At 35.9% G+C, this 17,634-nt stretch overlaps 1 protein-coding gene across 2 annotated transcripts in view; it reads right to left on the reverse strand.

Annotated features, from left to right (window-relative positions):
* RunxB (RUNX family transcription factor Runt related B) overlaps positions 1-17,218 on the reverse strand; it is a 162,201-nt gene extending 144,983 nt beyond the window's left edge. For both annotated transcript variants that reach the window (XM_073973472.1, XM_073973471.1), the window contains exons 1-3: positions 16,891-17,218; positions 15,985-16,369; positions 9,943-10,159 (exon numbers count right to left, since the gene is read on the reverse strand). In XM_073973472.1, coding sequence (XP_073829573.1) covers positions 9,943-10,159; positions 15,985-16,248 — 481 coding nt within the window. In that variant the 5' untranslated portion in view covers positions 16,249-16,369; positions 16,891-17,218. The remainder of the gene's footprint in view (positions 1-9,942; positions 10,160-15,984; positions 16,370-16,890) is intronic.
* Between the last annotated feature and the right edge of the window lie 416 nt (positions 17,219-17,634).

Raw genomic sequence — 17,634 nt, forward strand, 5'->3', positions numbered from 1 at the left:
CAAAAGTATTTGAGTCGGTGTTAAATAAATTTAATAATTCAACACCCAGCAAACGAAACGAACGCCTCACGATTTCAAGATACATTTCTTTACAAACTTCACACATGTGAAATATTTAAATAATTCATAAAATTTAAACATAATTTCACGCACACACCCACGCCCATAGATATAACAAATAAAATATTTTGTTATATTGAATGCCTGGCTGAATGTTTGTGTTGGTTTGAACCGCCATAACCTCTTATTTTCACATTAGTATGAGTAAATATTTTCTAATGGTGCTAAAGAATTTATTATTTGAAGTGTCTATGTATTTACCCAAAGCAACAACACTAATAACACATACATAAATATGTATGTCATATATATTCGTATGTATGCTGATCCTTATTTGCTGTAGTGGTGATGATGCGGTGGTATGTGCCAACATGTGGTAGGAGTCACTACAAACGATGTCTGTGCTTTTCTCTGTTCTTGGAAATCGTGACTGCAATTAAATTCTTTCGATTCGATATCAAAAATGTAACGAAACAAAAAAAACAGAACCAAAGAAGTTATTTCAAATATTTATGAAATGGTATTGGCATATTAGGATGCATCATCTAATATTTGTAGCAACATTTTTGCAAGAAGGGAATATTTGATATTTTTAATAGGAAAACACCGAAGTCTGTCTGAGAAAAGTCTTTCTGGACTTTGTAAGAAGACCCCAGGTGAAATTCTGGTATCGATTCAGGAGACCTTCTGCCATTCCATAAAAAAGCCTCTGGTCTTCTTTTAGTACATTCCAATCTTCTTCTTAGTGGAAAATATCTGGTATTCAATTAGAGCAGCATATGACATTGCGACATAAGGATGCGTTTTTGTTGTATCCGAAAAAAAGTATTGAGTAAAATTTTCGATTGATCCAAATAAACTGCACATTTCTGTATTTCTATATGGGTCCTCTTATGATACTGGATATTATTTGTCATTGATCAATGGTAACTGGAGAAAAAACGAACTCAAATTATAATGAATAACATTATACACATACATAACATATATGTTTGTGTGTATATTATACAACATTTGTACGTAGGTATGTCTGTAAATCCTTATGTAATAAAATAGAATTTAATTGTGAATATTTGTCTTTTCGTAAATATTTGTCTGTTCATAGGAGACGGCACAACGATGTGGAACGGTCTAGAAGGTGGCAACAGGAAGTATCAACCAAGACAATAAAAACAACGCCATTGCAAATCACATTTTCATTTGTTTATTGAGGAATTATGAACGATTGTTTAAATTGCCATGTATGCGAACACACCAACTCAAACAAGAAGAGGATACCTAAACAAACACAAATACATAAGAATATACATACATAATTAGCTGAATGTGTGTTTGCTATTTGAAAAATCAAATAAATCTGAAATCCGCCATATAATCTTATCAACATTTAATTAAATCAATTTTTAATTTGATTAGAGACTTATTATGAATCGGGGATAAAAATAGGAATAATAATACCACAGCTTCGTCCACAGGAAAGCATTCCTAGGATAAATTAAGTATGGTACAGAAAAACACTTTAAATCAATGTAACTTCGAAGAATTAATCTAAAGCTCTTGGACCTGACGGAATTTCTATGGTGATGCTAAAACAGCTGGATGACCCAGGAGTCGAGTATTTAAGCAAGATCCTCAACTTATCTCTAGCCACCCTAATAGTTCCCGATGCCTGGAAGATGGACCCGCTGCTGAAACCTGGCAAAGATGTCAGTAGAGGTGAGTCATACAGGGCGATTTCTCTTCTATCGCCAGTAGCAAAGATACTCGAGGCATTACTCCCCCACAGCATCAGAACGTGTTATCCAGTTGCGGATCATCAACACGGATTCCGGAAGCAGCATAGTACCACAACAGCACTGCACGCCATTTCCACATATATTGGACGAGGACTCAACCAGGAAAAACCATGTCACAGAACAGTGATGGTAGCATTTGATACGGTCAGCCATGCTAGGCTGTTCGAGGATATCGAGAATACTATCCTCCGGCTTTGTCTGAAACGCTGGGTCATCAACTATTTGTGTGGTCGCCAGTCATACGTGGAATTCAGAGACAAGAAGTCCAAACCCCGTAGTGTGAAGCAGGGAGTTCCCCAAGGAGGGGTGATATCTCCGGAACTGTTTAACCTCTAACTATCTGCAATTCCACGCCCTCCCGACGGCATTGAGTTAATTACGTACGCGGATGATTGTACACTCATGGCGTCAGGTCCTAACATCGGTAAAGTTTGTGACCGGCTAAATGCCTATATCATTGGTCTTGTAGAGTTTTTCCGCTCGAGAAATATGAAAATATCCACCACAATTCAACAGCCACACTGTTTACAACATGGACGGCGCAAATGAAGCTCCCACTGAATGTGCAGGTCGACGGTGCAATTATTCCGACCTCAAACTATCCCAAAGTCCTAGGGGTCACATTCGATAGCATGTATAAGTCGTCCCAGCATACTACAGTCATCTGCGATAAGCTGAGAAACAGGAACAAGGTCCTCAAGTCCCTAGCCGGCAGCACTTGTGGTGCGGATAAAGAAACCTTGTTAACCACATACAACGCGATAGGTCGGTCTATGGTAAGCTATGCGGCGCCAGCGTGGTTTGCTAACGTAAGTGATACGCAATGGGATAAACTACAAATTTGCCAGAATGCTGCCCTGAGAACAGCTACAGGTTGTCACCTCATGTCTGCAGTGGACCATTTACATGAGGAGACCAAGATCCTTCCTGTGCGTCGACACAACAGGATGTTGACGATGCAGTACTTGCTTGGATGCTATAGGCAAGACCACCCAAATCACCATCTGGTGGATATGCCTGAACCCCCCAGGCAAGTTATGAAGGATTATCGAGATCTGGAGAAAGAGGTCCAAAGATATAAAAGAGAACCTCTAGATCAACGTGCATACCAGGCAGGTTTAAGGGACATTCACACTGATGCGGTTGCAGAGGCTCTAGCAGCCTACAGTGCGAATATCGTCCACGACGATCATCCACCACCCGTGGCAGCAGAAGAACAACAGCTGCCAAGACAAACGAGAGTCGTGTTGGCAGAACTTAGATCTGGTTGGTGCAGCCGCCCCAATTCTTAATTGGCCTAGATTGATGGCACGCCGAATATCTGCCCAGCATGTGGCACCGGTCCGCATACAACGCAACACCTGTTTAACTGCCCAGCCAACCCGACTAACTTAACTCCACTCTCTCTTTGGACGAATCCTATTCAGGTGGCGTCCTTTCTGAACTTGGAGCTGGAGGCAGAGCCGAATCAATAAAATAAAGATTTACATGTAATTGTAGAAGCTGCTACAACAACAACAACAACCTACAAAAAGTTAAACATGCATATAGGAGCTATATAATAATTTGATCCGATTTTCACAAATTTTTGTAGGAACGGCGTGTCCTAAGACACCACTTGTAGAGAAGTTTTACATGGCTGAAATACTCAAGAAATGTCGTCAATATTTCTGATGGTGAGTATTTTGCCACCGTTGAAATTGTTTGATGTTGCCTGGTCGGGGAATCGAACCCCCGACCTACGGAGTGCAAGGCGGGAGTGCATACCACTGCACCACGGTTGCACACACATATCCTAATACTAATACTAATACTAATACTAATACTAATACTAATACTAATACTAATACTAATACTAATACTAATACTAATACTAATACTAATACTAATACTAATACTAATACTAATACTAATACTAATACTAATACTAATACTAATACTAATACTAATACTAATACTAATACTAATACTAATACTAATACTAATACTAATACTAATACTAATACTAATACTAATACTAATACTAATACTAATACTAATACTAATACTAATACTAATACTAATACTAATACTAATACTAATACTAATACTAATACTAATACTAATACTAATACTAATACTAATACTAATACTAATACTAATACTAATACTAATACTAATACTAATACTAATACTAATACTAATACTAATACTAATACTAATACTAATACTAATACTAATACTAATACTAATACTAATACTAATACTAATACTAATACTAATACTAATACTAATACTAATACTAATACTAATACTAATACTAATACTAATACTAATACTAATACTAATACTAATACTAATACTAATACTAATACTAATACTAATACTAATACTAATACTAATACTAATACTAATACTAATACTAATACTAATACTAATACTAATACTAATACTAATACTAATACTAATACTAATACTAATACTAATACTAATACTAATACTAATACTAATACTAATACTAATACTAATACTAATACTAATACTAATACTAATACTAATACTAATACTAATACTAATACTAATACTAATACTAATACTAATACTAATACTAATACTAATACTAATACTAATACTAATACTAATACTAATACTAATACTAATACTAATACTAATACTAATACTAATACTAATACTAATACTAATACTAATACTAATACTAATACTAATACTAATACTAATACTAATACTAATACTAATACTAATACTAATACTAATACTAATACTAATACTAATACTAATACTAATACTAATACTAATACTAATACTAATACTAATACTAATACTAATACTAATACTAATACTAATACTAATACTAATACTAATACTAATACTAATACTAATACTAATACTAATACTAATACTAATACTAATACTAATACTAATACTAATACTAATACTAATACTAATACTAATACTAATACTAATACTAATACTAATACTAATACTAATACTAATACTAATACTAATACTAATACTAATACTAATACTAATACTAATACTAATACTAATACTAATACTAATACTAATACTAATACTAATACTAATACTAATACTAATACTAATACTAATACTAATACTAATACTAATACTAATACTAATACTAATACTAATACTAATACTAATACTAATACTAATACTAATACTAATACTAATACTAATACTAATACTAATACTAATACTAATACTAATACTAATACTAATACTAATACTAATACTAATACTAATACTAATACTAATACTAATACTAATACTAATACTAATACTAATACTAATACTAATACTAATACTAATACTAATACTAATACTAATACTAATACTAATACTAATACTAATGTTAACTAACTAATGTTTTAGATCCCAAAAAATGTGGAATAGATTTAACCATGTCCGTCTATCTGGATGACTGGAGCACTCGATAACTCTGAAGCGGATCAACCGATTTGCTACAAACTTTGGTTGTGTTAATATTTTATCCAAAATTGAACCATGTTCGAAGATGGGCTCCTTGGTACCTCCCACAGAAAACTGTAAACGTTGAACATCGTAATATTTCTTCCAGACCTAGATCAGGCTCGAATATAGACTATATCGGCCCACTTCTTCGGGTACCGCTCACAAAATTTTTGACACAAGTGCAGTTTAAGAGCTCTTCTCGGATCGTAATGAAATTAATTTTGCAGCAGATAGTGTTAGCGACGCCCTTTATGACACGAATTGTAAAATTTGTACATCACATTTCAACAAGGTCTATATTGGAAACATAACCATAACCTTTCCATAAATTATAGTTTAGATTCTCATCAAAACATTGTTCCACAACATCCCATACGGGACAAGGGAGACTTCTCTCATATCAATGAGTGCACCCCGATTCATATTTAGCTCAATGATGTGGGACCTACTGTTTATCGCCGAGTCCGAACGGCGTGTCCTAAGACACCACTTATAGAGAAGTTTTTCAAGGCTGAAATACTCAGGAAATGTCGCCAACATTACTGAGGGGTATTTTGCCACCGTTGAAAAATGTTTGGTGTTGCCTGGTCGGTGAATCGAACCACCGAACTTCTGCGTGCAAGGCGGGCGTGCATACCATTGCACCACGGTGGCACCCTTAGATTCTCATCTCTCAAGTTAATAATAGCTCTCCATCTACATATACCCCTTTCATTTTTACGAAATTGATATTTTCTATTTTTTGCAGATTGATAAGACCCATCTTAAAATGCAACAATACCAAACTTTGGATATTACCTTTAAATCAGGGGCGTACAATTAAACGTATACTCGAATTTATAACTTTATATGGAAACATTTTTTAAAATTTCTTCCAATATATACAATAAATACAAATATATTTTCTTATACATATTATCCTACTTGGACTATACCAAAGTCTCGCAGTTGATTACAAAAATGTATTTCCAAACCTGTGCAAAATATTACTTACAATGTTCCCCCCAAAAAGAAAAAAACTAACTAATCCCAATAAATTAACAAATAAACAGGGAATTTTCAAATAAAATATAAGTAGCGTTAAAAAGTTGCCAAATATATTTCAAAGCACCCAACACCCTGGTAATACATTTGTAAATTTCAAATAAAAAAATTACTCATAGAAAAAAGGTTACTTTTTAATCCATTTTACAACAATTTTGTAATGAATGATTGCACCAGAAAACGAACAACAAAACAACTCTACAAAAATTGAAAAAAAAAAAGAAAACAGAAGAAAAATTTAAACAGAAATTATATGGCACTTTAAAATGTCACAAGGCATTATAAAGTTGATGAAGCGTGATGATAGCATGGGCAAGACAAAAAAAAATCAAATCAAGCAAGACCTTACTCCACGGGGATGATGCAAAAAAAATCATGGCTACTGGTCAACAGCACTGCTTACTGTTGGGGTAGCTAAAACTGTGAACAAAACAGAAACCTTAAACGAAAAGACACTTTTAATGAGCAATTGTCAACGGATGATTGAGACGAAGAACACAAAAAAAAAACAAATCTAAGGAAATTGTTTTGTTAGCCATCCCTTAAAAAAGCAGCCAACAAAAAACGCAAATGACAAAAACTTCAATTTTTCTTACATGACCCCAAGAAAATGTATTTAAAGACATCTAAAACTGTAACATAGTAGAGGCTGCTGTCGTAAGAAAAAAATCACTTAACAAACAGCCAATGATGCGGGGATTTAAATAAACAGTTACGCTGATTTAATTTTCGTTTACAGTGATTTCATCTTCTTTGTCTTCTTATTTTTTCTTTGGATCATAACCCAAAACAAGGAAGAATTTAAATTTCCAATTTTTGGGAAACATTTTCAAATGGGGCGGTATGATAAGAAAACAAATAAAAAAGTTAAGTTCGGCCAGCCCGAACTTTTTATACCCTCCATCAAAAAATATTCTGATACTAAATATGGAATATATTTTCTTTCCTGTCCACAATTTTAGGCGGAAATATTTTGTGACCACGGATACCTAACTAAGGGAAGAACGGTCAAAAAATGTGGATAATAACCTCAAAATACCAAAATCGTATCTACCGATTTTTATATGGGCGCTATACCAAAATTTGGACCTACGTTGATAATTTTTGGTGGAGACGTTTTGAGGCCATTGGGAACATCAAATGTTAAAGAACAGGTAATTCGGTCCAAAATGTAGCCAAAATCCTCAAAATACCAAAAATTGGGATATACCGTTATATGGGGGCTATACCACAATTTTGACCCCTACGGAGGTCTTCTATTTCTACAGAAGAGCCCTAAGGTGGTCTTTTATTCTATAGAAGAGCCCTAAGGTTATCTTTTATTCTATAGAAGACCCCTACGGTGGTCTTCTATTCAATAGAAGACCTCTACGGTGGTCTTCTATTCAATAGAAGACCTCTACGGCGGTCTTTCATTCTATAGAAGACCCCTACGGTGGTCTTCTATTCTATAGAAGAACCCTACGGTGGTCTACTATTCTATAGAAGACCCCTACGGTGGTCTACTATTCTATAGAAGACCCCTACGGTGGTCTTCTATTCTATAGAAGACCCCTACGGTGGTCTTCTATTCTATAGAAGACCTCTACGGTGGTCTTCTATTCTATAGAAGACCACTACGGTGGTCTTCTATTCCATAGAAGACACCAACGGTGGACTTCTAATCTATGGAATACTCCTACGGTGGTCTTCTATTATATAGAAGATCCCTACGGAGGTCTTCTATTCTATAGAAGACCCCTACGGAGGTCTTCTATTCTATAGAAGACCCCTACGGAGGTCTTCTATTCTATAGAAGACCCCTACGGAGGTCTTCTATTCTATAGAAGACCCCTACGGAGGTCTTCTATTCTATAGAAGACCCCTACGGAGGTCTTCTATTCTATAGAAGACCCCTACGGAGGTCTTCTATTCTATAGAAGACCCCTACGGAGGTCTTCTATTCTATAGAAGACCCCTACGGAGGTCTTCTATTCTATAGAAGACCCCTACGGAGGTCTTCTATTCTATAGAAGACCCCTACGGAGGTCTTCTATTCTATAGAAGTCCTCTACGGTGGTCCTCTATTATAGAGAAGACCCTCACGGTGATCTTCTATTATACCGAAGAATCCAACGGTGGTCTTCTATTCTATAGAGGACCCCTACGATGGTCTTCTATTCTACAGAACACCCCTAGTGTGATCTTCTATTTTTCTATTCTATAGACGAACCCTACGGTGGTCTTCTATTCTACAGAAGACCCCTAGGGTGATCTTCTATTTTTCTGTTCTATAGACGAACCCTACTGTGGTCTTCTATTCTATAGGAGTCCTCTACGGTGGTCCTCTATTATAGAGAAGATCCCCACGGTAGTCTTCTATTCTACCGAAGAATCCAACGGTGGTCTTCTATTCTATAGAAATCCTCTACGGTGGTCGTCTATTATAGAGAAGACCCCCACGGTGGTCTTCTATTCTACCGAAGAATCCAACGGTGGTTTTCTATTCTATAGAAGACCCTACGGTGGTCTTCTATTTTATAGAAACCCTTACGGTGGTCTTCTATTCTATAGAAGACCCTACGTTGGTCTTCTATTCTATAGAAGTCCTCTACGGTGGTCCTCTATTATAGAGAAGATCCCCACGGTGGTCTTCTATTCTACCGAAGAATCCAACGGTGGTCTTCTATTCTATAGAAGTCCTCTACGGTGGTCGTCTATTATAGAGACGACCCCCACGGTGGTCTTCTATTCTACCGAAGAATCCAACGGTGGTTTTCTATTCTATAGAAGACCCTACGGTGGTCTTCTATTCTATAGAAACCCTTACGGTGGTCTTCTATTCTACCGAAGAATCCAACGGTGGTTTTCTATTCTATAGAAGACCCTACGGTGGTCTTCTATTCTATAGAAACCCTTACGGTGGTCTTCTATTCTACAGAAGACCGCTACTGTGGTCTTCGATGCTATAGAAGACCCATGCGGTGGTCTTCTATTGGAAGAATACCGTAAGACTATTTTATATAATAAAAGAACCCCTGATGGGAGAAATAAAAAACATTTTCCAAACATTCCAGTCAATCCTCGTAATCTAATTTTTTCCGCATGCTAATGTCAAATTAACAATGACGACATACCAGCTGCCTGCCCTACGCCCAATGGCATGCATACAAATATTCCGAAGTAGATTTTAAGTATTTGTTGTTCTTGTTTTTTCCTTGATATTTAATTTTCTTCAAAATTTCCTAGGACCCCTCAATGTATTTTCCCCATAGCATTCGAGACCATGATAAATGCCAAACAACAAGAGTGACAATTTCTTGTTTCCTCAATTTAATTGGCAGCAAATCATGCCGCAATCATTTGGTATTTTATATAAAAAAATGGTTATCCTCAACAACCAAAGGACATGCTACTACTCCTAAGTTGATTCTTATTTTTTCTGCAAACATTCCCAAGCTGGAGGTTGTAGTCACGATTTCATTTGAAATGAAAATTTACTAATATCACACGCTGTAGTAGTTGTTGGCCTCTTTTTTCCTTTTTGAGTATTTTCAATATTTTCACTTACCTCTCCCACTGCGCCCAACGAAACGCAAATCATTAAATTTGGCCACTTGATTTTTCATCACTGCCGTACAGTTACGCAATTCACCGCAAAAGTTCTCATCGTTGCCGGCACGTATTGTCACAATGGTGCCATCCATCACTTCGCCCAAGGCAAGAACTTTAAAGGCCATCGGTAGTGTTTTGTTTGAACGCCAATGTGTGGGTAATGTTGTGCAGACCTAGTAGAATAGAATTAAGAAAGTTTAATTTATATTAGGAAATAAATTAAATTTTGAAAATATATTTTTTTAAACAAACATTCCCGAAGGGGAACTTGTCTTATAGCAAAGAGTGCCTAAACCCGATTGATTCTTTTCACCGAACATCATTTGACACCCATTACACGAATAAAATTCTCAAGAAATTAGCTATGAATAGTCTGACCTGATTGATTCAATAAGCTTCTTACACAACGGCATTAAAGGCCACAGGACTGTCACCAGATCAACTCATACATGATCATGTTGTGATAGATTGAGGACACTTATCGAGTGCCTAATACCTATGATCGACTCGAGGAAGGACCACCAACTCGGATCACAACCTTGTTGTAGCGAAAGTGTGTAAACATATAAACGCAAACAACTTACCCACTCTACTTAACCTTGGTACGGAGCGAAGAGAAGAAATCGAGGGACTACTCGTAAATTAGTAGCAAACCATAAGATATGGGACATAAGGATTCGGAGCAAAGGATGGAGGCTTTCGCAGTCTATTTAGCAGGAAATATAAAAGTGGGTGTATGAAGGAATGTTCAAAACTCGGAATGATGTCAAGAATTTCAACCGAAGAGTAAAACATAAAAGTGATAGCTTTGGTACAGGCACATCCTGCTGCCGAGACGTGCTAGGTAATCTGGTAGCAAATACAGATAGTATGCTAAGTAGGGTTATAAATTTTCTATATTGTTTGCAAATATAAAAAACTAGAAGACCCGGTCCGCGTTAGTGGCCCTTGAAACAGTTTTATGTTACCTTTTTTTTCTTGTATTGCTAATCAGTCGGGATCTGTAAATTACTCTAAATAAAAAATCTTCAGAAATGTTGGTGTTGATATGTAATTTTAACATACCGCCAAAAAAACTGATGACTTGAGGTATGCATTTATTTCATCTGCTGGAATAATATAACTGAAAGTATTTGTCTGAAATCTAAACGTGAATTGCTTCTTAAATCCTTCAAGAAGCGATGTAAAGCTTCTAGGGAATTTTTATGTGTCATCGTACATTCGTCTCAGATGATAACTTCTATTTTATATTGCATGTGTGCCCTTCATTCAAATAAATGTCCAGTGGCAACTTAAGGCCCGACTGTGTATATACCTGATAAAGCTATATCTATCGATATGTTGCCTTCTAATGTAATCACTTGCTTTTCAATAAGACCAAAGCTTCGTTATGCATAACATCTGGTATTTCCATTGATTTGTAACATATTTAAGAAAGTGGGAGTGGTCGGGTCTTATGGCTAAAATATGTACTCACGGTTGGGTAACGGATAAGTTCCTAAGTTTCACACATTTAGCACATTTAAAAAATAGGGCACAGGAGATAACCCGCTCCTCCAAAATTAATCAAAATGCTATTAACCGATTTTACGATATGCCCTAGTTAGCGACATATTTCATTAAATAATGTTCCATGTAGACAGGTTTGTGGTGGGGGTTTATCTGCCCACTGAGAACCCCAAATCCAAAATTACTTGTGATTTATATCCAATGTGACGTAAAACCTTAACAAGTAAAAAAGTATCAGTCGGTTTGCCGACAGAGATATACCCTCAGCCTGTATATATTGAAACAACTTTTCCCAAAAAACGTATATATTTAGGAGTTTTTAAAAATGTTGGGAATTTGAACCGACAAAAATGTTTATTAGGATTAGAGAATAAAGTTTTGCCGAGGAGATACTAAAATGAATGGATCAACATTGACCATTAAGGAAGTGGATCTCCAGCCACTACATATGGTGCCATAGGAAGTTTTTACATCCTTCGGTCTGTTTTCTCAAGAAGTATGGACTTGCCCCTGAAACAACTTTTACCATCGTAATTGAGGCAGCGAATGTAAGTTGCTTCAACAAAAATCAAAGTGATTCAATAGCAGGTCTTAAAGTGAACGTATCCAAAATTTTGTGTGGGATGTACGGGATGGAGTGGACAAATATAGTCCATATTCGAACCTGATCTATATCTGGTATTTATAATGAGAATGTGTAAAGTATGGACAAAATTGGTCACTCCCATCAAGAGTTATCTTGCGCACAATTTTTCCGAATATTTTTGAACTTTTGTGGGGTAGGTACCGGAAGGAGTGGACCGATATAATCCATCTTTGAACTTAAACTAAGTTTGGACAAAATATTACGAATGCCAAATTTTGGAAAGGAGTGGACCGATATGGCTTATCTACGAACTTAAACTAAGTTTGGAAACAATATTACAAAGGCCAAATTTTGGCCGGAATCGGCATTTCCGTTCGAGAATTATCTTGCGCTTCCACCCATAAACATGGTGTCATAGGGTTTGTTTTTATACCCTCCACCATAGGATGGGGGTATATTAAGTTTGTCACTACGTTTGTAACTACTCGAAATAATCATTGTAGACCCCACAAAGTATATATATTCTTGATCAGCGTGCAATTCTACATCGATATAGCCATGTCCGTCCGTCTGTCCGTCTGTCCGTCTGTCCGTCTGTCCGTCTGTCCGTCTGTCTGTCTGTCCGTCTGTCCGTCTGTGGAAATCACTCTAGCGTCCGAACGGATTGACGTAGGTTGATGAAATTTTGGGAAAATATGTTATATTTACGTAGGACTTTTGGTATTGAAAGCGGGCTATGTAGGTCCACGCTTTCGTATAGCTCCCATACAAAATGACGCGTGACGCGTCGTCGTTTTAAGGAATTTTTAAGATATTTGGCCTATTTTACTACCGAATTGGTTGTAATTTGGTACTTTGTGTCTCCAGAGGCCAAAAAATATTCCTACCAAAGTTGGGTTATATAGGTCCACGTTTTGGTATAGCCCCCATATAAGGCCCCATATAAAGTACGCGTCATTTTAATATATTTTGAATGTATTAGACCCATTTGAACACAGAATTGGTTGTAATTTGGTATTTTGTGTCTTCAGAGGCCAGAAAACATTTTTACCAAAGTTGGGTTATATAGGTCCACGTTTTGGTATAGTCCCCACATAAGACCCCTTATAAAGTACGCGTCATTTTCATATATTTTGAATGTATTAGACCCATTTGACCAAAGAATCGGTTGTAACTTTGTATTTTGTGTTTCCAGAGGCTAAGAAACATTTCTACCATAAAATGTTTATATAGGTCCACGTATTGATATAGCCCCCATAATACAATATCTCCCGATTTTCGACGTTACGTTTTACCCTCATTATCAAACCGATATGGCTGAAATTTGGTATTTAGTCTTCCTTAGGCGTATAAAACTTTCCCCCAGAAATTTGTAGGTATAGGTCCACGCCATCATATAGCCCCCATAGAACGGTACCTTCCGAATTTCGGTATTTTGAAGGTTGTGGCCACATTAATCCACCGAAATGGCTGAAATTTGTGGTGGAGGGTATAAAAAGTTCGGCCCGACCGAACTTAACGCTTTTCTTACTTGTTCAACTTTCAGGCTATTTTTTCAGTAAGTATGGACTTGCCCCTGAGGAAACTTGTACCTTCGTATAGGGGACAGTGAATACAAGATGTTACAACAAAAACCAATGCCATTCGAGAGCAGGTCCTAAATTGAACTTTTCCGAAATGTTGTGTGGGAGGTACTCGAAGGAGTTTACCGATTGAGTCCATATTGGAACCTCATCTAAGTCTGGTAAAAATTTCATAATGTGCAAAGTATGGACCAAATCGGTTACTTCCTTCAAGAGTTATCGTACACACAAATTTTCCGAACATTTTCGAACTTTTGTGGGGGAGGTACCGGAAGGAGTGGACCGATATAATCCACCTTTGAACTTGAACTAAGCTTGGACAAAATATTACAAAAGCCAAATTTTGGACCGAATCGGCAGATCCGTTCGAGAGTTATCTTGCGCTCCAACCACTACACACGGTGTCATAGGGTTTTTTGTAACTTTCAGGCTATTTTCTCAGGAAGTATGGACTTGCCCCTAATGAAACTTACAGCGTCGTATAGAGGACAGCGAATACAACTTGCGTAAACAAAAATCAAAGCGATTCGAGACCAGGTCCTAAACCGAACTTTTCCGAAATTTTCTGTGGGAGGTACCCGAAGGAGTGGACCGATTGAGTCCATATTAGAACCTCGTCTAAGTTTGGGAGAAGTTACACGATGTGCAAAGTATGGACCAAATCGGTTATTCCCTACAAGAGTTATCGTGCGCACAAATTTTGCGACAATTTTTGAACATTTGTGGGGGAGGTACCTGAAGGAGTGGACCTATATGACCCATCTTCGAACTTAAATCGAATCTGGACAAAATATTTCGATACCCAAAATTTGAACCGAATCGATTGATCCGTTCGAGAGTTATCGTGCGCACCAGCCACCCAGACAGACAGACGGACGGACATTGCTAGATCTACTCAAAATTGTCTGAAACGGATATCGTACAAACATACTTGGGGTCTAAAACCATTATTTCCATGAGGCACATTTTTGGTCGTATCAAAGTGTAAATACCCTCTTTAGCCTAAAGGCTGAGGGTATACAAATATATTTTTCTTCCATAATTACAAGCAGCGAATAAAAGGCTAGGATTTTTGAAAAACTGGCCACTGTGCACTAGTCCGATTTTGATGAAATTGTAATATGTAACCTTTCGATCAAAGAAAACAAATTAAAGCATACACGGTGTGCCTTAACCAAATTAAAATGGAAGGTGCTTACACCTGAGAAGTTTTTGCAGATTCTGAAACTACAATGCTCATAGATGAGAAATATCAAGAAATAAAAAATTTCACATAAATCGCGATTTAAGTTCACATTTTTAGGGGTTCTTTAGGTTTTCACGATTTTGCTTGGAAACCGCGAGCCCTTTGTAAATGGGCCTAAAAAATGTTTTTTCCGTTTTTGAGATATAGAAGTTCAAATTGAGACAATGCACTGACTGTATCGCCTCCCTATAAAACAATGTCCTGCTCAGTGCGCCTTAACTAACTTTTGATGAAAACCGCTTACACATGGGAAGATTTTGCGGATTCTGAAACAGCAATGTTCATAGATAAGAAAAATAAAAAACAGAAAAAATCGGAGAGATTTTGAAATAAATCGCGATCAAAATTCAAAATTTTAGGGTTTTTTAGGTTTTCACGATTTTGCTTGGAAATCGCAAGTCGTATCGAAATGAGTCTAAAGAAAATGTTGTACCTATGAAAATTCTCTTCAAGACTGGAATTATTTTTTCCCAGGTTGTACCATTTTCAAGATATATAAGTTTAATTTGGGAAATTTCAGTAATGACATTGTTTCATAAGGAGGCGATACAGTCATTGTCTCAATTTGAACTTCTATAACTCAGAAACGGCAAAACCTACGAAAATGTCATAAAAATCAATCTTGTGGAGAATTTTCACAGCTACAACATTTTCTTTAGGCCCATTTACATATGACTCGCGGTTTCCAAGCAAAATCGTGAAAACCTAAAAACCCCCCAGAATCTGCAGAAACTTCCCAGGTGTAAGCAACTTCTATTTAAAATTATTTAAGGCGGATCGTGCATATCTGTCCGACCAAAAGTTACAACATTTAGGCCACGACAAAAAAACAAATCTGAATCACTGTGTATCGATGGCTTCTTATTATGTACACAGTGTCGTATAAGCAATCATACGATCAGTGCTAATAAATTATACGCATAATGTTACCGTTTATAGAAAATTAACGCTTAGCTTTAGCTTACTCTCTTCAAAGACTTTAAAACATAATGATAATGATAATTTCTTAAAAAGTCCGCATTAATTGTTTTTGTTATTTATAATACTGATATCTCTAGTTAAAATTATACTTACAATATGTGGTGATCCAGTCTTAACAAGTTCCCCTGGATGTTCGGCCAGTAGGACATCAACAGTTCGTTCAATAAGATTTTCTGGTGTTAGATAAGGACTTGTGTCCACAGGTTTTTTATTTGAATTCGAACTGTTGTTATTATTTGTTGTACTGGAGTTATTGTTGATGTTATTTTCATTATTTACACTACGACCCGATTTCTTTGAAGATGAATTTGAGGCCGGTGCCGTTGTTGTTGAACTCACTTCACTTGTTATGTGCATTTTTGCGTAAAAATTATGGCAAATTTCACAACTTTAAATATTTATCTTTTGGTGTTATAATTCACTCTTTTTCTTTTTTATAAACACATGATTTCAAAGGATTCGCACACATATACATGAACTGTGAATAAGGAACAATATAGACATGTGGATAGACTTGCCAATTGTTGCCTATTTTGGGCGTAACAAGAATAAAAATGCAAATTAACTTGGTAAAGAAAAGGGGGTTTTGTTCTTCTCCCCCCTTTTATTTTTAACGTTAAGAAAAAAAACTGCGAAACGAAGGGCTTTGTTGTGCTATTATGCTTTTGTAATAGACCTGTTGAATTTTTGTATGAAGTCTATTTTTGGGCGGAAACGGATGTTGGAAAACTTCGTTACAAGTTTGAAGTAAAGTCTTTATCACGTCTTAATTTCACTATTAGTCCCAAAAGGGTTTGCTTGATTATTATTCTCTGGAGAGTTGTGTCAAAAAATATCGTTCACAACATTTCAAATTATTTTTTTCACATTCTTTATACCGTTTGAAGAACGTCTATACGATCCGAAGTTTGATGAGCGATTAAAATGATTGGTTAACAATTTTTTTAATTATTTGTTGACAATTGGAAAATGGTTTGCGAACAAAAAACTGAAGCATACATGTTTTTAATTGTGGACAAACTTCCTTGGCCATCTTTATCCACCCACACCTCAAACCATTTTCGTTATTTCGTTAATTCGCGACACGGTACCGGTCACAATTAAACCTCATTTGAAAACAAACACATCTGTTTCCCGTTTAATACACCAAAAAATATCCTGTTAACGGGCAGCATACGGCGGTATTGCAATTTCATAGCATTTTTTCTGTTGTTGAAAAGTTTACCGTTTTGTTTTTTTTTTTTTTTTTTTTGTGTTTTCCGTGCAATATTTTTATTTTTTATGTCACATTTTTTCACTTCAATTCGTTTTGTTTCCACTCATTACGTTGAAGTTTTTTTGCAATGTTTAATGTTGATATGGGTATGTAGGCTTTTCATTGTTTAATTTTTGTGTTAATCAGAATTTCCGTTTTAATTTTTTTAATAGTTTTTTATAAATGACATAAAGTTCAATTTTGTGATAAAGTCGAATGTGTTTAACTAAGATTGGCACAGTGTTTTGCAAAGCAATTCAAAACGTGGTTTTCTAATTACGAAGAACATAAAATGCTAAAATGCAACCAAATACATTGGATTATGTGTCTGTAACATATAAAATAGGTCCCATTTACCGGTACCGTTCACTGGGGGCTATACCTAAACGCGAACCTATATTGAAAATATTTTGTACATAAGTTTTCTATCCGCTGAAAACTGAATATACCAATTTGCAGTAAAATCGATTGAAAAATGAATGTAAAAC

The sequence above is a fragment of the Musca autumnalis genome, unplaced genomic scaffold (genome assembly GCF_047663935.1).
Source record: "Musca autumnalis isolate F117 unplaced genomic scaffold, ASM4766393v1 scaffold_3, whole genome shotgun sequence".
Classification (NCBI taxonomy): domain Eukaryota; kingdom Metazoa; phylum Arthropoda; class Insecta; order Diptera; family Muscidae; genus Musca; species Musca autumnalis.